The 26,016-nt window shown below is 53.3% G+C and overlaps 1 protein-coding gene across 1 annotated transcript in view; it reads left to right on the top strand.

The window, feature by feature from the left end:
* The first annotated feature begins 4,350 nt into the window (after window positions 1-4,350).
* LOXL2 (lysyl oxidase like 2) overlaps window positions 4,351-26,016 on the top strand; it is a 57,323-nt gene continuing 35,657 nt past the window's right edge. Inside the window, exons 1-3 of the mRNA XM_054578788.1 lie at window positions 4,351-4,729; window positions 11,328-11,503; window positions 25,684-25,895. Of these exons, the coding sequence (XP_054434763.1) occupies window positions 4,351-4,729; window positions 11,328-11,503; window positions 25,684-25,895 (767 nt within the window). The remainder of the gene's footprint in view (window positions 4,730-11,327; window positions 11,504-25,683; window positions 25,896-26,016) is intronic.

Genomic DNA, 26,016 nt, shown 5'->3' with positions numbered 1-26,016 from the left:
AGAGGATGGGTCTGCTGTGGGTCTTGCACTTTGAATGTCCCCACTCTGAGCCACACTCCCTTCCCCCACGGAATTGCTCTCGGCAACTCCAGGACTTAGCAGGGCTGATTCAAACAGCCTCCCATGGGGGCGGTGTCCGCAAGCAGTAGGAGGGGGTGCGGACACTTGTCCTTCCCAGACAGTGCAGACTGCACTTGCCGGGGAGCTCAGATCTGCCTCCTCCCACTGCAGCCACAGAGCCCAGCACTCACCCCTCAGACTCCCAGGTAGAAGCCTCCCCGGGAGGAACAGTCCCCAAAACCCAGCTTTGCATGGCTCCCTGGCCCCCCATGCCACCAAACCAAGCAGGAGGGGGCCCCAAATCAGCCCTGCTTGGCGCTCTGATCTCTCCATGTGGCTGGTCACTGCAGAGCGGGACTGAAATTCCCAGCTCTACCTGGGCCCCAAAGGGCCAAGAGCCTGGCTCCCCTGCACCCTCAAACTGAGCAGGGCAGGTGGAAAATGCCAGCCCTGTAACACTCCTCTGTGCCAGGAGCCCAGCAGGATGGGGCACACTGAGCAGTTCAGCAGGCGGGGGAGGGCACTGTACTCTAGGTGGGCCAGATGGACCCTCTTTCCCAAGCCACACAGTTTAGTTACTGACCGGCTCTCTGCCCAAAGCCTTCCCACGGAATAGAGGGCTCCTTAAAGTCACTGCTGGGTGTCATGAACAGAGCCCCCCAACCCCAAACCCTAGAGTGGCAGCATGGCCTCTCCAGCAGGCATAGGCCCGAGCGAACATCCGCGCTGGCGCTGCAGCAACAGGAGCGCTCCTTCACGGGGACGGTGCGGCCCGAGCCTTCCGGGCGGGCAGAATCCCCACTGCCACTATGAGGGCTCCCTGTGCCCCCTTCCTGTCTCTGTTGCTCTGGGGTGGGGATCCCCGTGTGGGGTTGACCCCATGCTCGAGGAGGAGGGAGTTTTGCAGCCACAACATCCTTCTAGCTTCTCGCCCACTGCACCTGCATGCCCTCTCCCCGTATCTGCTCATCCTGCCAGTCCCCTCCTGGCTGCTTCTGTGCATCTTGGTTATAGCATTCAGATCAGATACACTTCAATGGGTTTTTTAAGTTGATTGTTCTGTAGTTTAGCTGTAGGTCCAGTCCAGGACTGGGAGCAAGCGTGTGGAGCTTGCAGGTACTCTACAGCCATCTTGGACCCCTCTCTCCGCATGCTGAGTTTATTCTTGTATTCCTATTATTTCCTAATTATTGTATTATTTATTTGTATTGTAACTGTACACCTACTTTTGCCCATTCTGTATTTTAAAACCCACAAGTCATTCTTATCCTTTTTACAAGGCTGATCTTCATTTAGATTTGCCTACGTAGCTGTCCCTTCTGTACCTTCGTTTCCTCTTCTCCACACAAACATCTTGGGTCAGTTTTCCTTTGGCCTGAAGAGCTTCCTTTACTAGTAACATCTTGTGGATCCTCTGATAACAAATTCTTTCCATTTTTGGTTTGTCTGAAATGTCCTTGTTTTACCTTCCTTCTCTCCAGCAGTTAAGGAATTCTAGGTTGACTATTTGAAAACATTATGCCCTTACCTTCCTTGTTTCCTTGTTTTCCGTTGAAAATTCAGTTGTTGGTCTTATTATTGCTGTTTTGAAGGTAATACTCTGGCTGCTTTGAAGATTTTCTCTGCTTTAGATTTTCCACAGCTCAGATGTGGCTTCTATGTAAACTATACTGCTTGGATTGATAATCTGTCATCTATTTCATATACCTCTTGGCCATTATCTCTTCAAACAGTTCTTTCCTACGTTCTTTCTTTCGCTCCTCTCTTGGGGAATTCCAAGAATGTGGCTGTTAGAGCCTTCCAACAATAGAGCACAACTCCTGCTCTAACTTGAGAGAGTGAGTCCTTCCCGGGCTCCTTCCTGAAAGCCCGGGGATAATCAACAGAGCCCTCCCTCCTGCGAGCCCACTCTGAACTCTATTTCAGTTTTCCAGTCCCCGGGTTGGGGGAGGGGGAGAGGGTGGGCGGTGCTGCTGAGCGCTCTGTTTAATTAGCTTCCCAGCCGTATTGGCCGCTGTCTTGGGACTCACAGCTGAGTCTCAAGGAGCTTCTTCAGGGGAAAAGCTGCGCTTCCTACCTCTGTGGATTCTTGGCCCTTGGCTCCTTGCTTCCTCAGGAGCCCTCTGGTGTTTTCAAACATATGCTTTTAGAATTGTATCTACCTTTTCCGGTTGTTCTTGGCAGGAAGGTCTATCTCATTCAAGCTAGTCTGCCGAAGCCAGAAACATGTGATACTGTGTGTAAACAAGGGAGAGATGGCCTGTGCCCCCTGGGACTGCATTTGGTAGAGCCCAACCTGACCACGGTGCAAGGCACAGGCAAAATGCTATTTTCCAGGGAATCAGAGACGGCATTCATTCTGAATAGTAGGACCAGGGAAGGTTTCCTTGAACAATGGGAAGGATCGTGACACAGGCTACTTGGAGGGAGGGGGTAGGGTGTGGGAGGAGGCACAACTGGCCTTGGTGGAAAAAGTTAAACCAAGTACAGGCGTCGGATATGATGGGACAGGTGACATGTGAAGCGCTGGAGGCGGGGCAGGGAGAGAAGTGTCGCGGGAACTGAAGCTAGGAAATGCAGATACGTGCCAAATGGAAAGGCGTCCCTGTCCGAGATGGAATCTGGACGTTTCTGTACGTGACGATGAACTGCTGACGTGTCGGTAGCTTGGCAGCAACTGGCTCTGGCTTTGCCTGCACTCACGGTGCAGCTCTGGTGAAGCCCTTAGCCTTCTCTGGTTCCTAATTTTCTCTTTTGCAAGATAAGAATTGTAACCATACCTTCTCCCACCACGCCTCAGGTGCAGGGAGGTGCAGATGAGCTTATAAGCCAGATGTGCTCCAATGGGGACCAAGTGTGGCCAGGGGACCGTCGCAGGAACCCCAACGACTTTCAGGCCCCGTTTGTGAATCGCAGGAGAAGGACGGCTAGGTGTTTAGTGAGCTGGAGAGCTTTCCAAAGTCCTCCGCCTGCCTGTCCCCTGAGCCCTGTCTGCTCCACCCCAGCACCCACGCTCAGGACTGGGCACGGCCTGGCCATCCCACCAGATGTGACGCTGCCCCTCTCCCAGTTAGATCATCCCTCCTGGGCAGCTCTGGGCAGTTATCCGGTCCTTCCTTGGCGGTGCTGGGCCGTGGGCTGAGATGTACGATCAGCCTAGCCCTCTGGGCCCGGTTAAAAGGACGTGCATTGTATCGCCCTTCTGTTCCACCTCCCGGTCCTGCTCTTGATTTGGGGGGCCCCACAGCCCTAGTCTATTTCCTTTCCCATGAGACACACCTGCGGTCCCTTTAAGATAGTTCTTCCCTCTCTCTGAATTATGAAAGGGCCAAAGCACAGGGGCTAAAGCCTTATCTCTTTTTATACAACCTGACTCGGGAATGCGGAACCACGCTCTACCCGGGGATGGTCCATGAACCTGTGATATTCACTCTGTGGAGGAGCCAGAGAAAAAATTCTGACCCTAAGAAGCTTGTGACCTCCTTGGGGACATGAAAAGTTCTGGGAAGGGTGAGAAGAATGTCTAGATAATAAGCCCACCTTGGAAGCAGGGAACCCTGGAGGCCGCTTCAGCAGGGATGTCGCCTGAGGGGGTGGGATTTGAGCTGGGCCCTGAAGAATGACATGTAAAGGATGGGGAGAAAGAGGAAGTGCGCTGGGCGCCCCACCCCGCTTGGCGTGCCCTGCTGCCCTCCCTCCCCACTGTGCCCTCGCCGGAGGCCCCCGGTAGACTCTGTCCACGGGCTTGGGTTTGCCCAGGAGGGGGCAGCAGCAAGGGATGGGGGACTGCAGGAGAGAGGCCTCAGGGGTTTATGGCCCCCACCTCTGTTGCTGCGGGGTGGCTCTGAGGCCCTTCACTGAGGCCACAGCTCCAAACAGGCAGCCCCCTGAGCTCAGCCGCTCCCTCCCCAGCCCGTCCAGCCTCGGGGTGGTAAAGGCTCTTCTCTATGGCCTCATAGTCTTTTAAAACACTCTCCTTACATTAAGTTTCAGTGTGCTTTGTTTCCTACAAGGGACCCCAGTGGGGGAAAAATGAGCACTTTAGAGCTTAGAGAAGGTGGTGGGCAAAGAGGTGGGGGCTCACAGGCTTTTCTGGCTGAAGCAAAAGGTGGGAGACAGAGGAGGTTGGAGTCTAGAATGCGAAGAGCTTTAAATACCAAGCCAGGGAGTAGGAAATCCACGGTCATTGTGTAGATTTCTGTAACCTGCATCTCTCTTCTCTTCCAGGAGACTCCTGCCTGTAGCCCCGAAGCACCCACGGGCCCCTCCGCGGGGTCCTGCCGCCCAAGGATGGGCACGGTGAGGTGGGGAGGCTCCTGCCTTTGGAGCTCTTTGGCTGTGTTCCTCTTCCTCCTCTTCAGCCAGAGCACGGCGCAGTACCAGGAGTACCCTGCGGGGAGCTGGCCCTACTACCCGGAGTACTTCCAGCAGCCCGCTCCCGAGTACCACCAGCCTCAGGCGCCCTCCGGTGCCACCAAGATCCAGCTGCGCCTGGCGGGGCAGAAGAGGAAGCACAGCGAGGGGCGGGTGGAGGTGTACTACCAAGGCGAGTGGGGCACCGTATGTGACGATGACTTCTCCATCCATGCCGCCCACGTCGTCTGCCGGGAGCTGGGCTACGTGGAGGCCAAGTCCTGGACGGCCAGCTCCTCTTACGGCAAGGGGGAAGGTAAATGGCTTGTGCTTTGAAGCTAGTGCCAGTGTCCTCTGGAAACCCCAGGATGGGCCCGGTAAAGGAAGCTGCAATTACTATCAAGTATGAATTCCTCATAATACTCCATCTGGGCAGCCTCCTCTGCTTGTGCAACAAGGCAGGAGCGGAGGAGTGCTGGGGATGGGGCTGGGACCGACTGTCCTGCGTTGCCCAGACCTTCCTGGATTTGGCCCCAAAGTCTGGTATCCGGGGCCCGCCCGCCAGGCTGAGGACTTGAGGAGGGGGCTGCAGCCAGCCAGCCTGTGCTCACCTGCCCCGGCAGGCGGCCTGCCTGGGGGCTGGAGCAGCCGGGAAGCCGGTGCCTTTCTCCCCAGCCTTCCAGGGAGTTCTTCTTGCTCTTTCTCACAAAGGCTGCCCATAAGCTGCCCTCTGACTCTCCGCGCCCTCCCGCCCTGTCCTTCCACATCCACATGCTCTTCGCAGCCTGGCTATAACAGGAACGGGCTTTGGGTTTTTACTTTGGTCGGCCTATTCTTTCCTGCCTGGTTAAGAGAGAGAGAGATATAAATTTTTTTAGTAACACCTTGGAGAGGAGGCAGGCGTTAGAGCCCAAAACCTCGAGCTCAGTCCTGTTGCTGACCGAACTAACCCAGCCTTTAGAGGAAGGCGCCTGTCCCCTTTGGCCCCAGTTTCCAGTTTGGAAGTTGGGCTCTCAAGACTGAAACTTCCTTCTCTCCTTCTCTTTCTCCTTCCCTTCCCCACTCTCTAAAAATAATCAAATAAAAAGTGGAAGGAAGGAAGGAAGGACGGACGGACGGATGGACGGATGGGGCCCCGACCAGTGTGGCTCAGTTGATAGGAATCGTGCAAAGCGAAAGGTCACCGGTTTCATTCCCAGTCAGGGCACAGGCCTGGGTTGCGGGTTTAGTCCCCTGCTGGGGCACATACGAGAGGCAGCCAATCAATGTTTCTCTCTCTCTCTCTCTTTCTCCCTCCCTTCCCCTCTCTCTAAAAATAAATAAATAAACCATTAAAAAAAATAAGTTTTGAAACTTTCATAGTATGTGACTTTAAGTGGGAAATTAGATACAGGTGAAGAGCATTATTTTAAAACAAAAAAAAAAACCAAAAAACAGGAGCTGAGAGTTGCCCTCCCTGAGTTGGTAAAGCAAGTTTGCTGACTGGACAAGAGAGGGGCCCGAAGCCCCGCTCTGGGCTATTGGAGTGATCCCGCATTGTCAGCGCACGAACCCCCAGGGGACTGACTCAGGGTCTCCTGGGTCAGGGCTGGGCTGGAGTCTAGGACCTTGTGACTTTTGGAAGCCTCCCAAGTGATTTTGGTGACGTAACCAGGTTTGGAATTCGTTGAGTTAGATCATTGGTATGGTCCCTTCCAGCCCCGGCTTTCTGTTATTGTAGAAATTACAGGAGAATGGAAATCCCATATCACACATGTCCCGCCTCTGTGCAATTGAATATATCCTGTTGGAGCAACCACAGTCAAAGTGAAGTGTTTTCTGACTCTGCCTCTGGGTTCCTCAGCAGGGATGAGAGTTCCTCAGCAAAAACCTGAGTTAACAAATGCTGGGCTTTTAAACCCATGGCCTGCCTTCTTAACAAAAAATTCCAGGCGCTTCTCCGTATTCACACCTCTCTATTTATTCTGCTAGTTGAGTGATCTGGCGATAAGGTTAAATTTATGTTTTCTATTCCAAGCTGTCTTATAACAAGTACTTTTCAATGACTGTGGGGTTTTCTCAGTGACAAGTTTATTTTATTTCTACCCAAATGTAAAATTTACCTGTCATTAGACAAGAAGGGTGTGGTTCCCCCTGACTCCTCCCTCCACTCACCTGCCCAGGAGGGGACATAGGGTCACTGGAGAGGTGCTAATCTGGCTCAGATAGTGCCATTCGGGGATGACAAAGGGAGGAAAGTTCGTGGGAGTAGAGAAATTAAGATCATGGTCCAGCTGATGTTTCTCTCTTGTCTCCTTCTTCTGGGTTTAGCCCATAAAGTCTGGTACCCAGGGCCCACCAGCCTGGCCCCGGATCAGAAGTAAAAATAATAATTGTAAAAGCCCTGACCAGTATGGCTTGGATGGGCATCATCCTGCCAAGTGAAAGGTGACCAGTCTGATTCCCAGTTGGGACACATGCCTGGGTTGCGTGTTCGGTCCCCAGCTGGGGCACGTACAGAAGGCAGTCAATCAATGCTTCTGTCTCTCTCCTTCTCTCTCCCTTTCCCTCTCTCTAAAATCAAAATTTTAAAAATAAATAAATAAATAAAATCATGGTCCACGGAAGGTGCTGCATGGAGAAGCTGACAGACAGTAAGTAGCATGCTAGGATCCATGGACTGTGGATCAGTCAGCTCTCCGCTGAGCCTGCAGTGTAGAAGAATTATGCTAGAAGGATGGGGTAGGGACGTGGGCGCAGGGCATAAGGGCACACACGGGGGTGGGGGGGAGTGATTATTGGTAATGACAAGGTCTAAGCGATGGCCGTGGGATGGTAGCTGACGAAGGGTGAGGGGAGTGTCACCGGAGAGAGAGGACGAGTGAGGAAGAGGCCAAGAGGACTGGGAGGGCCATCTCTGTGGCTGTTGAAACCGTCAAGACATAGGAAAGAAGTGTGGAAGAGCGGAAGGGAGAAACAGATGCTAGAATCATTGTAACTGTCGCATCTCCAGGACTCTGAGGGTCATGCTGTCCACACAAAGTGGTACTTGGCTTACATCATGAGAGCCCTTTTAAATATAAATGTATTTGAATTTCATCAATGGAGGCTTTTTAGCACTGGGTTCATAGTAGGAACTCAGTAAATAGTAGCGGATTGATTTATGTTGGTTTGGGAGACTATGAAGAATAGTTGGCAAACAGTGCTTGGCATGGTGACCAGGGAGCGTGAGCGAGGCCCTGGGGTGCGCTCCCATGGGGCTCGGCCCGAGCAGGTGGCTCTGTGGGTGAGCTGGGAATGCCGCAGCAGCGCCGCTGTCAGGCTGCCCCTCCAGGAGCGCTCACTGTCACCTGTTCCTCTCAGGTTCAGGCTGTAGCAATGAAGGCAGGGAGAGTGCCCATATCCCCCCGGGGTTTCCAGCCTGGCCTGCCAATGGGTCTTCTCTCCCAAGGTGTCTCTGAGCTCAGAAACCTCATGAGCCCCTTTAGAAGGTTCTAGAGGCGACAGCTGCCCCACTTGTCACCCTCTGGATGGGTATCACAGCCACCTGTGGCTTTCTTCTGCCTGTCCTCGGATCTGAGATCAGATCTGATTCCCAAGGCACCCTGCACCCCGAATTCTTCAGATCAGAGTGACAAAGCCAGCAGATGACCAAGCGAGGCCCTGAAGGTTCTAACTTGTCTCTTTCTCCCTCCTTTTCCCTCCCTCCTCTTCCCTCCCATAAATAAAAAATTAAAAATGAAATGAAATCAGTGTCCACGGAAGGCACCACTCCCCTGACAGAGCCCGGGGGAGCGCTCCGGCATTCTAGCGGAAATTCACTTACGGTCTTTCTCTTCCAAATGATCCGTTGCTTTGTTTATACATCTCCTTTCATCAGAAGCATTTCCTAGAGTAAATGAGTGGAAAGGGTAAAATGAAGTTTTGCTTCCAATTGACTGGCTTTTTGTGTCCAAGGTTGGAGCCTCAGATGTGTCCCAAGTGTCACAACCTTAGCAGCTGAGACGCATCTGTGCCCTGTGCCCAGAATCACCCTTCCTTCCGGGGGGCAGGGCCAGCGCTGGCTGCTTTGCATCAGGACAGCCTGGTGGACAGACACCGAGCACACAGGGAAAAAATTGGCATGAAGTCAGGCCGTGTGGGAATACCGTGCGTGGGGATGCTGTCTTGGGCTACGTAAAACTTTACATTTCCACCATCTAAGAAAAAAATAACCGGTGAGAATATGCGCTGGGTAGAATGATAGAGGGTGAACTGAAGCTCCTTGCAAGAGCAGTTCTTCAGGGTAGGTTAGTTTCCATTTGCACTCCAGGGGCTAATTGCAAACGCTCCTTATGAGAAGTTAAGCAGACCCTGGGGGATGTCTGTCAGCCCTTCACGCGGCCTTGGGCCGCGTTGTCCCGCTCCCCATCCCCCTGGTGCGGGTAGTTCTCTCCTTGAAGATGGAAAAGGGCGCTTCTTCTCCACACCACCTCTGTCCCTGCGCTGCAGCTACAGGATGTTCCCAGGAGGCCCGTGTCCCGTGTGGAGGGTCTCCTCTGTTGCTGGTACTTAGCAAGACAAACATTGGTTTGTTGTTGAAACAGCAATCAGTTAGGCAGCATATGTTTCAGTGGAGCTTGATGGCTTGCAAACCAGGCCAAATTGAGAAACCAGTTGGAAAACCTCAGCCCAGATGTTTTCAATAAGCTCTTTGTTACCCTCGATGCATCTGAAATGCTCTTGTAGGAGCCCTGACCTGTCATGGGTCACAGTGGACACATCTCAGCAGGGGCTCAATGCGGATGTCGGATGTCGGAAGACTGGCCCTGCATCCTCCCTCACCTTTCAGAGCCTCAGGGTGTTCTTGGTTTTCTCATCTCCACAGTGGAGTGTTTTTTCTCTCCTTCCTTGCCTGGTGGAAACAATGGTATTTCCATTGTTTTTCTGACTTACTGGGAGGAGGAAGGGAAAAGGGAGTTTGAACATGTGCTAGGAACGCAGATTATCTCATTGCATATCCATGGCAACCTGTTTGTTGGATATCGTTGTTTTCACTTTAGAAATGGGGAGCAGGCCTGTTTAACTGGTTGACTGAGTCACATAGTCCCCGAGCCTGCGAGACAACTTGACCCAGATTATCTGACCCCATTATATCACAGAGTTCTGTATAGAGCCATGAGAAACGTGACAGGTTTGATTCTGTTTCCTTTCATTTTGTAGTAACGCTTATGAAAATCACTATTTGAAAAATGCTGTAGCACTTTAAATTTTTTTTTTTTACTTTTAATTATGGTAAAATATACATGACATAAAAACGTGCCTTCTTTGCCATTTTCCACTGTACAGTCTGATAGTGTTAGTGCATTCACATTGTGGCACAACTGCTATCCAAAACACTTTTCATCTTGCAAAACTAAAATCCAGTCCCCGTAGGCAGCCACTCCCCGTTCCCGCTCCCCCAGCTCCTGGCAGCCACCACGCTGCTTCCTGTCCCCATGAATTGACTCCTCTGGGAACCTCATGTAAGTGGAATCCCACAGCGTTTGTCTTTTTGGTGAGTGGCTTATTTTGTTTAGCCTAATGAACTCAAGATTCACCCATGCTGAGCACGCACGTGTGAGAATTTCCTTCCTTTTTCAGGCTGAATAATATTGCGCTGTATGGATATACCACATTTTATCAATGGACACTTGGGTTTCTCCTACTTCTTGGCTATTGTAAATAATGCTGTAAGGCACATGAGTGTGCAAATATCCCTTTGTGGTCCTGCTTTCTATTTTGGGTAGATAACTCAGAAGTGGGAATTGCTGTATCATATGGCCATTCTATTTTTAATTTCTTGAGCAGCTACCAGGCCGTTTTCCATAGAAGTTGCACCATTTTACATTCCCAGCAACAGCGCACGGGGCTTCCAGTTTCTCCACATCTTCGCCCACACTCGTTATTTCCTGGCTTTTTGAAAGGAGCCATCCTGATGGGCATGAGGTGGTGTCTTGTTGTGATTTAACCCTGTAGCACTTTGCACACTGAATCCTCTGCTTAGTGCAAATCAGGTGAAGGCCCGGGAGGGGAGCCCCCTCACACAGGGCCTCCCAGGCAGATGCCCTGCTGCAACCCAGCCCTGCCTTCACCCGCCTCCGGAAACATCAGAGGCAGCTCTGTGGGCTAGTCTTTGAGTCAATGGATGGAAACTTCAGGAGGTGAGAAGAGCACTGAGTGGCCCTGGGTCCCGGGCTCAGGGGGTGCCCTTGCAGAGTGAGTTGCTCTGTCTGAGCCAGAGCCTCGTGTCTGTGAGGTGTGAATAGTGATGTCACCTCATCCTCTTCCCTGAGGGATAGGAAGGTCAGGGAAGGTAACATATATGAAAATGCCTTTATTAAAAGCCTCAGCTGTGGGATAGCTTAGACTTTCCCCAAGGGGTCCAGTTCAGCCTTTGCTACAGATGGGAAGTGAGTCTGGCCCCTGCCATAGTCAGTGTAACTAAAATTGTCATCATTACTACCTTTTTTGAGTAACTTATGGGCTGACAGGAAACTAGGCACGTGCCATGTATTATCTCTAGCCCGCGCATGCTCCTGTGATTCAAGTGTCGTTAGGATCGTCACTTTACCGATAAGATAAAAGGTTATATAGCTAAGGGGCTGAGGCAGATCTCAAATGTAGCTTAGTATCCAAAACTTCCACTCTTCCCTCTCTACCACGTGACACCCGGGTGCAACCTTGCTTTCTACCCTGACCACGTTCAGTCAACCTACCGTGTCCCTCTGGCAAGGGAACCCAGATAGATGGTCTAGAACTCTCTGCAATATCTTAATGTACCAAAAATCAATTGATGACCACACACAGCTGCTGAGATGAGAGAAAATCTCTTTCTATGTGCAACATTGGTACTCGCAAAGACCCAAACTCACTTTGACAGTGTGCTTGGTTTCTCTCCCCTCTGCTCCCCACAGGGCCCATCTGGTTGGACAATGTCTACTGCACTGGCAAAGAGGCGACCCTCGCAGCCTGCTCCTCCAACGGCTGGGGCGTCACTGACTGCAAGCACACAGAAGACGTGGGTGTGGTGTGCAGTGAGAAAAGGATCCCCGGGTTCAAATTCGACAATTCGTTGGTCAACCACGTAGAGGCAAGTCATGTGCGCCCGATGACTCCTCCATATGGATGTTTTCTTTTCTCTGCGTAACTCACTTTTCACTTTCTGATTCTAAGATGTGCGTGCCAAGCCCCCCTGATCTGGTGGGGGGTACAATTGAGGGGGGATGCCATCAGTGGGGGAAGGGGCACCAGTGGAAAATGGCTTGGGCCAAGGCACAGAGTCATGGAGCTGTGAACGGGAGATAGGCAGGTCAGCGCTGCTGAGAACGTGGATCTGTGGGCCGTGTGAAGCGCAGCTAGAAAGGAGGGTGGGAAAGGCCTTCTGTGCTCTGTTCAGGAGCTTGCCCTTTGGACTAGGAAAATGTATTAGTTATCAATTGTTGTGTAACAAGTTACCCACCCACCCCTGGAAAGTTCAGCTTCACACAGCAAACTTTTATTATCTCCCATAGTTTCTAGGGCCGGGTGTCCGGGGGTGGCTCCGCTGGGTGATTTTGCTCAGAGTCTCGCAGGAGGTCGCGGGCGGCTCTCTGCTGCGGCTGGGCGAGCCCTCCCCGGGTTGGCTCCTGTGGTTGTTGGCAGGCTTTGCTTTCTCTCTGGCTGTCAACTCCTTCTGTCGCTGCCTGAGCTTCCTTAAGACACGCAGTTGCCTTTCTCCAGAATGTGTGACTCAAAAGAGAAAGAGAAGGAGCAAAACACGGGAGCCACAGTCTTTCATAAGCAGATCTCAGAAGGGCTACCCCATCATTTCGGCTGTGTTCTATTCGTCCCACGAAAAGACTGTGCACAGTGTGGGAGGAGATTGGGCCCAGGCTGTCGAGACCGGAGGGGGGTCACCGGGGCCACCTTTCTATTCTTTTGGGTAGATACCTGGAACAGTTGTTCCCAAGTCCAGCTGGGGATCAGAATCCCTTTGAAAATGCAGATACTGGGTAATATTTATAATTGCGAAATCCTACGCCAAGCTTCATGTTTAAATTTTTAATTTAATGTTATATATCATGGAAATTTATATTGTTATCGAAGACTCTCCAAGTCATTGCTTTTATTAGTTGCCAAATATTCTATCTTAGGAACCTGCTGTGACATAGTTAAACTTTCTTGCTTATTGGACAGATATAGATCAGTATATATAAAATTAGAATACATATCATTGTTCATAATCTTTGACTGCATTTTTGATGATGTCAATAGAATTTATGACAAGAAATGGAATTATGGAATCATGGTTTTAAATAGTATCTATATTTTAAAGTTTCTTGATATGGATAAACAATTAGGGAAACACTTTCTAAAACGCTCATTCTCATTGTAGATAGAAGTGCAATTCAGTCTTTGTGACGAGGCAGGCACTGGGTCTGAATCAGAGCCTCCCGCGTGGGGCCAGGCTGTTCTCTGAGCTCCCTCACGTGATTCTGATCTGGGGCAGCATCTGGGAATGGTGAAAGGCTGGAGACCCTTCTTCTGCATGTGTGGCTTCATTTCCGATTTATCTTTTCAACAAATTCTCCACTTAAACAGTGAAATTAGCAAATACTGATAGTTATTGCACTAGTCATGTGCAGGGAACGTGGGGCTTAGGGCCAGGGGGCAGGCAGCCGAGACGTCCTCCTGAAGGAGCATGCTGGATGTCAACCCCAAGGGGCAGTGGGAGCTGCCAAGAGTCCAGGCCAAGAAGCCTTCCCCGTGCTAACCTCCAGCTGACCATGAAGCTAATGCTGAGGGAAGGTGACTCCAAATGGCCCTGTTTGGGCTCCAGAGGAAGCTCGACCCAGACTTGTCTTTATGTTTTCCTCCCATGACGCACACTGTCCTGCTCTTTTTCATACGCAGCGCAGAGCATGCTGGGAAAGGATCTCCAGCCTTTTCTCAGCTGGCAGGATGAAGCTGACAGTCTTCATATGCAGCTGTTTTATTAGGGGTAACTGGAAGGGACTGTTCGTTACAGAGTGGATGTCCTTTAGTTAGTGCTCCAGTACTGATGACAACTTTGCTTTACTATGAAGTTTATGACGTGAACTTTTCCAACCCAGTTTCACACTTTTCATCTCCACTCTTTATAACCTCATAGGGAATAACTGGCACCCACGTACCTGTATCCCATCTTCCCGATGAGATCGGAAGCTCCTGAAGGGCAGGAGCTCTATCTAATTCCCCATTTTATCCAATAGAAATAATGCCAGGTACCTAATGGAAACAATATCTCTGACTCCCAAATTTTCTTCTTCCCAGGAATGTAGATCAAAGATCATTATCCCCTAAGGTATAGAATCTCCCGGGGTAAAATATCAAACTAAACAGCGGTGAGAGGTACACGGAAGCAAATTTTTCCTTTACAGCATCGCCCTGCCTACTAGGACAGTGAGCTTATTTATAACATCTTTAATGGAATCTCAGGATAACCCACTTTGTCAAGTGAAGATCCAGGCTTCTGGGCATAAGAAAGTCATTGATGGTTTGAAGCAAAAGAAGGTGGGCCAACATGTCAGTAGGTTTTGCCACTAGGAAAAAATTGATTCTAGGAAAGGACTCTGTGGGTATCCCTTCAACAGACAAGTTTTGTTGACTTCCTCTATGCACAGTTCCCATGCTGAACATTTGAAGGACAGATAAGATGGGTCTTATGAAAAGCAGAGCCTTAATTGTGCAGCATAGGCAGAGGAATGACTGAAAGAATATGCCGAGGAGTGCTTTCTTCTTCTGGAAGGGCTGAGAGTCCACGGCAGGAAAGCTTGGTAACAGTCTTTGTCCCAGACACTTGCTGGGCATTCACTGCGCACACATCACAGTCCAGGACACCGTTAGGGAAAGAACACTTGGCCCTTGTCTTCCAGCCCTTATAATCTGAGAAGACAAAATACATGAAAACTTGGAAGGTTATTCTAAGGCGCGGAGCCTAGATCCTAAATGAATTTCCAGTAACCCAGAGAGGACTACCTAGGGGGTGGTCATCTGAGTTGAGGGGGTGCCAATGACTTCCACGGTCTTCCAAACTCCGAGTTTTCCTAGAAGGCCCCCTCTCACCGTCATGCGAATCTGACTGGGTCCCGTAAGACAGCCCGGCGCTTCCGTGTGCAGCCGCCAACACTGAGAGACTTTCAGCTGATGAGCAGTGCCCAAGGCCTCTTCCCTGTGGCATCGGATGAAAGTAGGTCACGAAAGGGCCCAGATCCAAGGATGTCTGAGGAGAGCCTTTGAGGGTTGCCAGAGGCTTCTTCTGTCCAGGACTTCGTGGCTAAAGCCCGTGCTTACTGCAGAGCTGGCCTGATGGCCGGGGAACCACCCAGACCACCTACAGGGGATTTTTGTGGGATGCTGAGAAGTTCCTCTGAAATACCTCATGTAAATAGCCCGGGTCAGTAGCTGAAGTCATGGAATCACTCCTCTTGACTAACGGAATGTCTTTTATTAGCGTTGTGGACGGGAGGACGAGGTGTAGGTTTGGTGGACGTGCCGTTGGGGGGAGTCACGTGTACTGATCGATGGTCCCCAGGACTACCGCTGGGTGGTCAGCGTGAACTCTGCGCGTGGGCTCTTCCGTGTCTCCCAGCGCTGCGCTCCTGCGCCTCTGTCAAGTATCAGAAATTTGCATGGAGATTAAAGTGAGTACTGACCAAACTCATAAAAGACACAAAACTAGGAAGGATTGCTGGAATAGAACACTATGGAGAATCAGGAAAACCTCAGTACGTTGAAGTAATAGGCCCAAACTGTAACATATTAGGGATGAATAGAAGGTCCTCCATGAAGGTTCATGGGGGGAAAAAATCAGCCACAGAGCAAAAGCTAGGGAGAGTGACAGAAAAGTTTTGCTTATACTTAAAATACCCCCGAAGGCTGACTAACAACTCAGTAATAAGCCACGGTATGATATGACTGCTCAAAAGTGAATTAAACCAATGCGTCAATAGAAGACTTATTTTCCTAAAGTCTTTGTTTTTGGGACCAAGAAATGAGTGCAGGGTTCAGTTCTGGGGCCATCTCTTAACTGGGTCACCCAGGGGAGGGACTAGCAGGATGGGAACAGGTCTGGAAACCATGTGATACAAGAAATGAAGATACTGTGTTAAGAAAAGTGATATGTAGCGGGGGGCATGGCAAGTGTCTTCAAATGTTTAAAGTGCTACTGCAGAGACGAGGCCTATGATTTGTATTAGCTCCCAGAATTAAGATGGAAGGGAAGACAATGGGATGTGGATTTCAGCTCAGCGTAAAAACTCCACCACACTGAGGGCCGGCCCTGTGCAGTGGGTGGGGTTGCCCCATTCGTTAGCGGTGAGCTCCCCGTCCCTGGGGCAGTTCAAACAGGCAGGCATGGCATGGCCCCTGGCCAGGATACTCACAGCCAGACTTCTGCACTGGGAAGGAAGCAGGATAAGGTGATGGCCACGTTTTAAGACCCTTTGTTATTCTACATTCATGAAAATGCACCCAGCCCATGCAGCAGACGCTGACAGCTGGTATTGGCAGTGTCTACCATTGTGTGAATCAGTCTCTCTCTCTCTCTCTCTCTCTCTCTCCCCCCCTCTCTCTCTCTCACACACACACACACCACAGAAGCGATGCCAGTAGTGTGTGTGCTAGGTGCTCACCTCTCTCCCTGCCTCCTCTCTGGCTCCTCATGACCTTGGTCTTGAAAGCAAGTACAAGCTTCTTACCCTCACCCTTCTATCAACACATCAGTGTGTGAGAGCCAAAGCCCTTTCTTGAGTTCCCCCAGTTTGGGGCCTAAACATTCAAAAGTGGCCAAGAGTGGGGCGTGGTGAAAGTGAGGGGTCAGTTCACATTTTCTCTGTCTCGGGAAGCCAGGTGTCAATGACTGGACTAGTCCAATGAATGTGATCGGGACACCCCATCTCTTCACACCTGGACTGTGAGGGGTGTGGCCAGCTCTGTAACATCCTTCCTTGACCCCTGGAGATGGGAGACAGATGACAGACCATTAGAGAAGGTCCTCATAGGTGTGGCCCTTCCCAGGAGCACACTGGAATTTCTGAAGCAGGGAGTGGAAGAACACTGTACATCAGTCTAGACCAATTCCATCCTACTCAGGGATGCCAAAGGCCTGAGTCACTAAGCCCTGGGCCCTGGCTGACGGGATTTCACCGAACGAACTCACTGCTTCCGGTGAGCCCCTGCATCCTCCCGGGGCGTCCTCGGGGCATCCTCGCAGCCCCGTGGCACTCCATAAATTCCCTTCTAAAGAAGAGAAAGAGCACCCTTCTTTGTGTGAACGACCCCACCCAGGGAAGGGTCGCAGGTGTGGACCCTGATCTGCCCGTTGGCCAGCAGCTAGGACGCTGGGCAAGTCCACTGTCGCCTTGAGGATGAGTGGGATGAATTCAGTCCCTTCTAGCTATGACGGCCTGTCCCGAGTGGCAATGGCTTCCCCATCAGAATGACACAGCAGGCACTCATCATGTGTAAAACAGTTTTAAATATTCTGTAGGCAAACAACAACAACAAAAAACCAGGTGATTTCTGTAAAAGTACTTGCAGACTGTGCAGTTATTCCTACCATCGCTCTACCAGCCTGCATTCATTTCATCCAGAAAATCAGCCGCACGGAGTCCTGGTTCTCCCTTGTCGGACACGGGCTGCACTATCGCCTCTTGCTGTGCGTTTTAAGGTTCAGACCTCAGAGTTGCACGCAGGACAGCTGAGTTCCAGCCCAAGGGGAGCCTGAGACTCGCAGCCGTCTGTCCGGAGTGACTGATCCTTCCGAGGTCTCCGGATACCTCACTGTAAAATAGCATTTTTGTAAGAACAATGTGTCTGAAACCTTAAAACCGCAAAACCTTACAAAGAAGAAAGCAGGAGCATTTACAAAAGAAGAAAGCACTTACAAAAAAATAAAATAGGAAATACCGTAGGTTTCTAAGAAGACATCTGGTTTAAACCTAGGAAACAGAGCCCCAACCAGACCTGCCAGGAGTCAGAGGTTCTTTGGTCGAGAGGCTTTGTTTCCTGTGTGTGGCGGGTAGACAAGTCGGAAAAAGCATTAGATAAGGAGAGATGACAAACCCAGATGCCCTCGGAGCAGAGCCCTCGCTGTTCTGCACATGGTAAGTCCTGTGCTCCCAGCAAGGCCTGCGCCTGGGTCCCTGTGCAGCGGCATCAGGAAACAGCCGGGGTTTTCTTTCTCTCCACCTCCCCACCCCGCCTTCCTACTGACCCACTTTTTTAAAGGCTCTTCTGCAAAAGCAGTTAGGTTACCAGAACTGAGGGACAATCCCTAGGCTGTGAGATTAAGGGGTGGCCTCTGCCCCGGGGTCCCCGCAGCCTCAGGGTCTCCCCTGGACAGCAGGCAGCCCAGGCGGTCCGGAGGGTCCAGCAGGGGAGCGAGGGGCGGGGCGGGGAGAATCGGGGCCCCTGGCCTCCACGCCCCGACGTCCTTCTGCAAGGGTGCTGAGACTTGAAAAAGCTTTTTCTTTTCTGTCTCTTTCTCTTTTTTAACCCTTACCCAAGGACATGTTTATTGATTTTAGAGAGAGAAGAAGGCAGAGATGAGAGAGAGAGAAACTTCAGTATGAGAAGGAAACATTGATCAATTGCTTCTTGTGTGCGCCCCAACCGGGGATCCAACAGACAACCTAGGTACGCGCCCTGACTGGGCATCAAACCCACAGCCTGTTGGTGTATGGGACGACAGTCCAACCAGCCGAGCCACCCAGCCAGGGCAAGCTTTTCTTCTCTTAACCACAAGAGTGAAGCTGTTGGGAAAATTTTAAATTCTAGGAATCCAGGTTTTTGTTAGTCAGAGACAGCTGCCAAATGCTTCAAGTTTTGTTTTTTGGATTTTTTTCCCTCAGCAGCAACCTTATCTCACCAGCATCTGGGGCTTCTGGGGATGGAGGCCCAGAGTCCAAAAGGAACTAATCAACGCTGCAAAGGCCCCAGCACCCCCAGCCAGGAGTTTGGTCCTCCGACCCGAGAGGAGGCACAGCAGGTCGCACTGGGCGGTTTAGGAGAGAAAAGGAGGCTGTGCTCTCCTCTGTGCTGTTTAGACGGCGGTGGTCCCTCCAGGCCTCAACACAGACCCACGTCCCCCCAGGCCCGCAGGGCAGCTGATGGCCCGCCTCTGCGGCAGGAGGAGACGCGGTCCCAAGTGGGCAGGCTATGCTGGGCTCTTCAGCAAGGGAGCGAAGAGTTACTTCAGGAGCCCGCAGCCTGGGAACCCCGGCCCTGCCCAGCTGGCCGGCTGTCCAGGGCCTGGTCCCTCCAGCTCCCGGGGGAGCCAGCATGACATCCTGTCTGGGGCGGACGTCCCCGTTCATCGAGGGCCTCCGTGGGCTCAGCCTGCCAGCTGCCACAGGGGTTCTGAGATGGCCCATTTCCCAACTCAAAATGGGCCACAGCATCTGAAAAGCAAAAGGGCATTTATGCAGCTAACACAACAAAATGTGTGAAATGACGTACTTCCTGGCAAACCTGGGAGCTAGGCAAGGGCACGCCTTTCCAAAGCATAAACGCCATTATCACTGTCTGTGAGGAGAAATAAATGATAAGTAGCATTAAATATTGTTGTAGATGAAATACAAGTGGACAGTATGTACTCACACTTTGAACTGTGTAGGGTAGATGGTAAATTGAGTGGCAGTTTAGAAAGGGGGGATTAATGGGGAAAGAGAGTGTGAGGGACGCTCCATGGGGGGAGTGGGGGCGGGGCGGGGCGGGAGGAAGCCTCCCTGTCCCGGCGTCTGCTGCCGTGACTGAGGCGGGCGGTAGTGTCCGGTCCGGCTCTGCAGTGGGCCCCCGTGGTTCATTTGATCACCTCAGCCATGGAGGGGTCAGTGCTCAGGAATCTACCCGCCCCACCCCCATGAGGCTGTTGCTAAGGCATCTGGATGCCATATCTGTTCGCTCATTCATTCAGTACATTTCAGTTGAACACAGACCCTATGCCGGGCCCTGGGAATAAGGGGATTAATGAAACGAATGGACAGCCTTATCCTGTGGGAGCTCACTGTCTGGTAGCGGAGAAAGATGATTTCACACCTCATTCCTCTGTAACCACGGTGATGATGGCTATGAGAAGCATCACATGCCCCACCTGGGCGTGTGGTGGACCGTGGGGCCTGGCCCGACGCTCGCCCTGTCTGTGGCCTCCGCACCCCTGCTGGGTCAGAGACTGGTCGCTGGAGCAGGTGTCCTGCCAGCTTCCTGCCGACAGCAGGGCTTGCCTGTTCTCCAAAGAAGCGGCCTCTGTTACCTTCCCGGGGCTTTCGGCTGGAAAATGAAACAGAGCGTTCGATTTTCCAGCAACGTTGCAAAGCTTTTGATTTATAGGAGGGCCTGCACAGACTGCGCTTTTTCCTCTGGCGGCTCAGTGTGACCTCCCCAGCCTGCCCCTGCCCGCCAGCCCCGCTGGCCTCCATCGGCGAGCTGAGGGACAGGCGTCCTGGCCAGGCCTCCCCTGTCCCCTGTCATCCTCCTACACAAGTCACGGGCTGGAGAACATTACAGGCCATCGTACCGTGAGTTCCCATTTTGATCATCAGAAGGGGATGATTGCAGCATAGCCAGACCCTCCTAATACGACAAGCCTCATATGCTTGGCAAACAATACCCACTTAGCTAACTGTCCACATGAGTGCTGACGGTCAGACCCGCTTTGAATTCAGTGCAACAACTATTTATTCCCATCAGATTGCAAGGGGGAGAAGGAGAGTGTTAAATCGTTCAGGCGACAGGGGAACGCCTGGGTAAGGGGCAGACACCCTCCTTGCCCACCCATAAGTCACAGGAAGTGTGTGTGTGCTGTGACGGGAGGCAACGCTACCTCGCTGTTTATTTTGCATTAAACAAAGAATAAAGGGACTCTTTATTGAATTTTTGGCTTGGGAACCCAACGTTTGTAGCTAAGCTGAATTCCTGTCATTGGATTTTTAGAAATTATTACAGGTTCATTCCAAAAATATTTGAGGACCCACTATGTGTCCGTAATACAAAAATGAAGGAGGCACAGTCTGTCCTTGAGGGACTCACAGTCCGACAAGGCAGCAAAACGCACGCAGAGGTAAAGAGCAGAATGAGATAGCACAACCCAGGGCTGAGTGGGCGACCCGGAAAGCAGGCACTGGGGGGATAGAGGAGGAATCAGATCTGCGTGGAGGAGATATTCGGCAGAGGGGGCTATGAGGAGGAGGTGGGCTGTCTCTTCCCATCCCCCACTCCCCTGGTCAGCAAAACTGGCCTAATCGGTTGCCCTGCATCCCAGGGCCTCCAGCAGTGCCGGGACATCATAGCCCTCAACAAATATTTTTTGAATGAATGATTGAACTTGCCCGTGAGGGTCGGCAGGATTCTGATAGGTGGAGAGGAGAAGAGAGACGTGCAGGAGCTCAGAGAGTGACTTTGGAAGGGCCGTGGGAGACCACTGGCTGGAAAAAGGGAAGGGAGGGAATGAGACAGAAAGATCCAGGCAGCTGTTAACTGCAGCGTGCGGCCTGGGGAGTCACGGGAAGGTTCTGAGCAAGACCCGTGAAGTCACAATAGTCAGGCGCCCCCAGACTGACAAGACATCCAGGGCCCTCGTGAAATGACCGAATGATGATGCCCTTCCTCTGCCTGCAGGATTCGCGCTGCACCCCTGACCGGGAAACAGAGGCGGGGCTGGAAAGGGGGTGAGAGACAGAAAAGGCCTTGCCGGGCAGGCCGGGCTGTAAGGGCGGGGAGGAGCGCGTGTGCGGACGGCGCCCGAGCTTCTGGTCTGCCAGCTGGACGGGCCGGAGCCCCACGCAGTGAACGCAGAAGCGACCGAGGGCATCCTGGGGGTGTCCGGTTCGAGGTGAGGAGGCAGGTGCCACGCTGGCCCTCAGGAAAATGGACCTCTACCTGGAAGGCCATTTTAAAAAATAGGTGAATAAAACAAGCTGCAGGCTTTGAGAGCAAGATGCAGGAACCTTCTTAGCAGCAGTGGCGGGGGCCGGGGGGCTTGCCAAGGGAATGGAGGGTGTGCAGCGCTAACCAGTCGTGCGTCCTGGTGGGGTGATGGAGGACGGTCCTCCCACCCCAGCGCCGCTCCAGGGAGGACACCCTGGGCGGGCCGGCTGGGCTGATGTTAAATGCTGACTTCCAGAGCAGAGAGGACCCTTGGCGAAGACCAGGTCCATGTGAACGTGCCTCCCGGGGCGTTCAGTGAGTGACGTCAGCATGGCAGTGGGAGAAGCTCACCAGCTGGAAAAAGGGAGGAGAGAGAATGAGACAGGAAGGTCAGGGAGCCCCTTGACCGCCTAGGGCCTGGGGAGTCCCGGGAAGGCTGTGCTTCGCAGGCTTGCTTGCACTCTTGCTTGCACTCTTGCCTTGCCCCCTTCCCCCGCCCCCCCCATATCTTTCTCCGATGCAATCTCCAACTGGACTTTCAAAACTAGTGACTTTCCCTCATTGCCAACAGCCCTACACTGTCACATTGAGGGACTTGCAAGTCCTTCACAGAAGCTGTGAAGTATGGTCGGGCACGGCACTGGGAGTCAAGGCTCTCCACCAGCCCCTGGCAGGCAGGGCCTGGCCTTGCTGCACCTCGCTTTGCCATTTTGGAAGCCGGTGACTCTCTCCCCCAGGGCTCAGGCCCACCCTGGGGACGTGATGAGCGCCGAGTAGGACAAATACAGAAGGTTCTGTGGATTCCCTGGAGGAAGACCTATTGGAGAGCTGGGTGACCTACTGTCTCTGGCAAGAGGGATGGCATCGGAACTTAAATTTTAAAATGTGCCAAACGCACTACCAGCTTGATGTAAAACTAGCTTGATATAAAACTAGCAAGTCTAGAGAGTCCTTTGTTAGAAAAGAAACACGCGGGTATGTTTTAGTGTTTCAAACCTTTTCTCCTCTTTCGGAGTTAAACTTCTGGGGGGGCGGGGAATCTAAACCCCTGCGGTTATGGAAGGGATTCCACAGCAGTGAAATCAGCAGGAAGTGATGTGAGTCTGCCTGTGTTTTCCTACGCCAGGGTCTCTCAGCGGCCTACGCGGGTTCGCGGGTTCGTTAACCAGCGGTGTGCGCCGAATCTGAGCCACGCAGGGTTCCCCCGCGGCCCCGCCTGAATCAGGGGCAGCTGGGAGGCTGCTCTGCCGCCCAGTGCGTGCGCTCGGGTCTGACACACGGCTCCTTCAGGCGAGCGCAGCGTGGACTTGGAGTGGGTCCGGCACCGGGCAGGCCCCTAAGAGACCACCCGGAAGCCTGAGCCCCAGGTCCTGGTGGGGGCGAAGTCAACACGAGGCGGTGGACAGGGCCCAGGTGGCGGCGAGGACTGCGCAGAGACCAGCAGTCAAGAGCCAAGAGCGCGGGCTTGGTCAGAACTCGGCGCTCGCCCTTGTTTGCCTACTGATGGGCCCTGCGGACTTTGAGGAGTGGCAAAACCTCGCCAGATTTTCTTGTTTTCCCCCTGCGATGTGGTGTAGCATGAGCCATCTCACAGGTTGTCCTAGAAATTGAGCAAGGGGATGGGCGGAAGGCTCCGAGCAGAGGCCCTGATGCCTAATAACTGAGGCCCTCGCAGTCATTCTCATGCGGAGGAGAGGCGGGGACCTGCGCCTGGGAGCAAGTCTGGCAGGGCCCATGAAGGGGAGAGAGCGTATTTTGTTGAATGAATGAATGAATGAATGAGGTGGATTTGAGCCCAACATAACAGGAAGGAGCTGGTTCCATGGAGGGGGAAGAAAGGCATTCTGTTCTGAAGGAACAATGCATATAAACCTACCCGGACTGCTGTCCTAAGGCTTTGGAGGAAGCCAGTCCCCTGGACCTGTCCTCCACCGCATGGGTGCACAAAGAGACACACGCTCCACACGCACAGAGACCGATCACGCAGCCCTGCACATGCACGTCGTCACTCTCACAGACATACAAAAAGCCCCATCTCACAGAGGCGTGTACGGATACACGGACACACACACACACACGCTGACCCCACCCCACCCCAGCACACACACGCAGCGAGAGCTGGTGCAAGAACAAGAACAATGACACTTGTTCTAGCGCTTTCGCTTCTCCGAGCCTTACTCTCACATCTTAGAGCCCACCAGTTAGTTACACTCCTGCCGATGGGTGCTGTGCTCCACCAGGACAGGGCTCAGGGCTCTGCTGGGCGCCCCCACCCCCAGGCCTGCCTTCTCCCGTCGTCGGGGCCGGGAGGCTGAGGGCCATACTCCACGTCCGCCCTTGGCCGCCTGTGCGCTTCCCCACCGCAGGCGTGTGGGGTGGGCTGAGGGGGGAGATCTGTGAATGCAATGAGGTCCTGTCAGGAAGCCGTAGGGCTGGTGTTACCACGGTAACTTTCCTTCTGGGCATTACGCATTATGGGCTGGAATTCCAGCAAGGCTCCTGAGGTGGGAGGAGGCAGGAGGGGCCGGCCTGGGGCTGGTTTAGACCTCAGCCCTTTCTTGGCGCTCCCCTGTCCACGTGTCTTGGTGGCACGGGTCCTATGGCCTGAATGGAAGCTGTAAAGAATCTAGCATCCAAGCGGGCCAACATCAGCTTGCCCCTGGCAGCTTTCTTTCCACACTGTGTGGAAAGGAACCGGGGCCAAATGCCATCACCGCCAGCCGCATACTTTCCGCCGTCCTGCAAGACTGGCGGAACAGGGCCTGGTTTTGCACCCGGAAGCCAGTGGCAAGGAGAGGCAAATCCCTGGGCACCCAACTAATGGTCCTGTTCACCCTCGTGGTTCATTGCACCTAGCTGGCATTTGGGTTGGGTCTCCGGGTGCCCCCTGCCAGCACCCATGCCTGACCCTACTCCTTCCCCTCCTTGCCCAGCTCAGAGAGCTTCTCACCACGTACCTCGGGGGCCCCGCCCCTAGGCAGTCCTGGAGAGATCTCTGGAGTCAGCCAGCTCCCCCATCTGGGTAATGGGAGGACAGTAGCTATAAAGCTCCTAGCTCTGTTTGAGGACTTAGGGAGAGAAGGCACACAGAGCTTCACTGTGAGGCTCCACTCCATAGCTGTTAATACATTGCAGTTCATTGGATCTGAGTGTAGACTTGGGGCTGGGGACAGCGAGGGGGCTACGAGGGAGGCGGAATTGGTCATGTCAGGCCGTGGGCACCTCACTAAGCAGTTTGGGCGTTACTCCATGGGCAAGAGCGGGAAGTCAGGGGACACGATGATGAAGAGCTTTCTGGGGGCTGGCCCCGTGGCAGGCGGATGGACGGAGGCAGGGACTCAGTTAGGGAGCACGCAGGAGCTGGCAGTGGCCCCCTGGGGCAAGGGCAAGGGCTGGGGGAGAGTCAGGGGGAAGCTCCCGTGGTGTCTGAGGTCAGGTCGGTGAGGCTCGGAAAAGCAGAAACTCCGAGGTAGCCCCCCATTTCTTTCACCCAGCTTGGCCGCTCGAGGCCTTCTGTTCTCCTACCAAATCCCTGGGACCCGGGAGGGGGCATGGGGCAGGGACATGGCTGCTCAGTGTCAGGGTGCAGGTTGGAGAGCCCGCCCTGCAGCGAGCTCCTGTCCCCCCCCCCCCCCCCGCCTCTTCTGCCTCCTCCTGCCGGGTCCTGCGTATCTCACTCTCTCACTCGCTGCCTCAGAAAGACGGGTGGGGCTGGGGGGGAGGGTGGGGCTTTCCAAAGGCCTCGAGGCATTCAGAACCTTCCCTTCCTTGTCACGACGGTGTGTCCCCCACCTCCTGGTCCCTGGGACATGTCCCCCCCAGGTGTCTGCACACACTCGCCCACTCCTGTCTCTCTCCAGGCCCTCTCCTAGGCCCAGGATCCTAGGTCGTGTGCACGGGGCCCCACCAGCTGAGGCTCGTCTGCCTGAAACTTCTGCCTTAGGAAGAACACACACACACACACAGAGCCACCCCCACAATGACACACATGCATGCACACATGTGCTTAGGAGTGAAATACAGAATCCAAATTAGCTTCTCCGGACTCAAAGAACACGATCTCTCTTCTGCTGTAATCCTGAGACCCTCGCAGGAGGAGCTGCTGCCCTCTGCTCTCCCGGCTTTCCGGGGGGACAGGGCAGAGGCTGTGGGGGCCCTCAGAGCTTCTGGTGGCCCAGGTTACCCTGCTCTCTCTCTGTGGGTCCCCGCGGTCACGGTTCCCCTATGCATAGTGCTGTATAACGGTGGCCTTGTGCTCTGTGCTCCTCGGGGTTGCCCGCCCATGGCCTCTTGCAGGGCCCGGGGGTGGAGGCAGGCTGGCCAGGTCCCCTCTCCACGGCTGGGCAGCAAACTCACCTGCGTCCTTCGGTGCCTCCTCCTTCCCAGAACCTGAACATCCATGTGGAGGACATCCGGATCCGGCCCATCCTCTCCATCTACCGCAAGCGCATCCCCGTGACGGAGGGCTACGTGGAGGTCAAGGACGGCAAGATCTGGAAGCAGATCTGCGACAAGCACTGGACGGCCAAGAACTCCCACGTGGTCTGCGGCATGTTTGGCTTCCCTGGGGAGAAGACGTACAACACCAAGGTGTACAAGTAAGAGGCCCCCCCAGGCGCGTTGGCTGGGCTGCAGCCCGCTTTCTGAAGAGTACGTTCTGGCGGCGGGCGCCAGGCAGAGGGCCTCCACCAGCCGATCTCCCGGGCAGGTCTCGCCTCT

Source organism: Pteronotus mesoamericanus, unplaced genomic scaffold, assembly GCF_021234165.1.
Source record: "Pteronotus mesoamericanus isolate MK-2021 breed Mesoamerican mustached bat unplaced genomic scaffold, CSHL_Meso_final contig_502, whole genome shotgun sequence".
Taxonomy (NCBI): Eukaryota; Metazoa; Chordata; class Mammalia; order Chiroptera; family Mormoopidae; genus Pteronotus; species Pteronotus mesoamericanus.
This window is presented reverse-complemented; position numbering and strand designations above follow the sequence as displayed.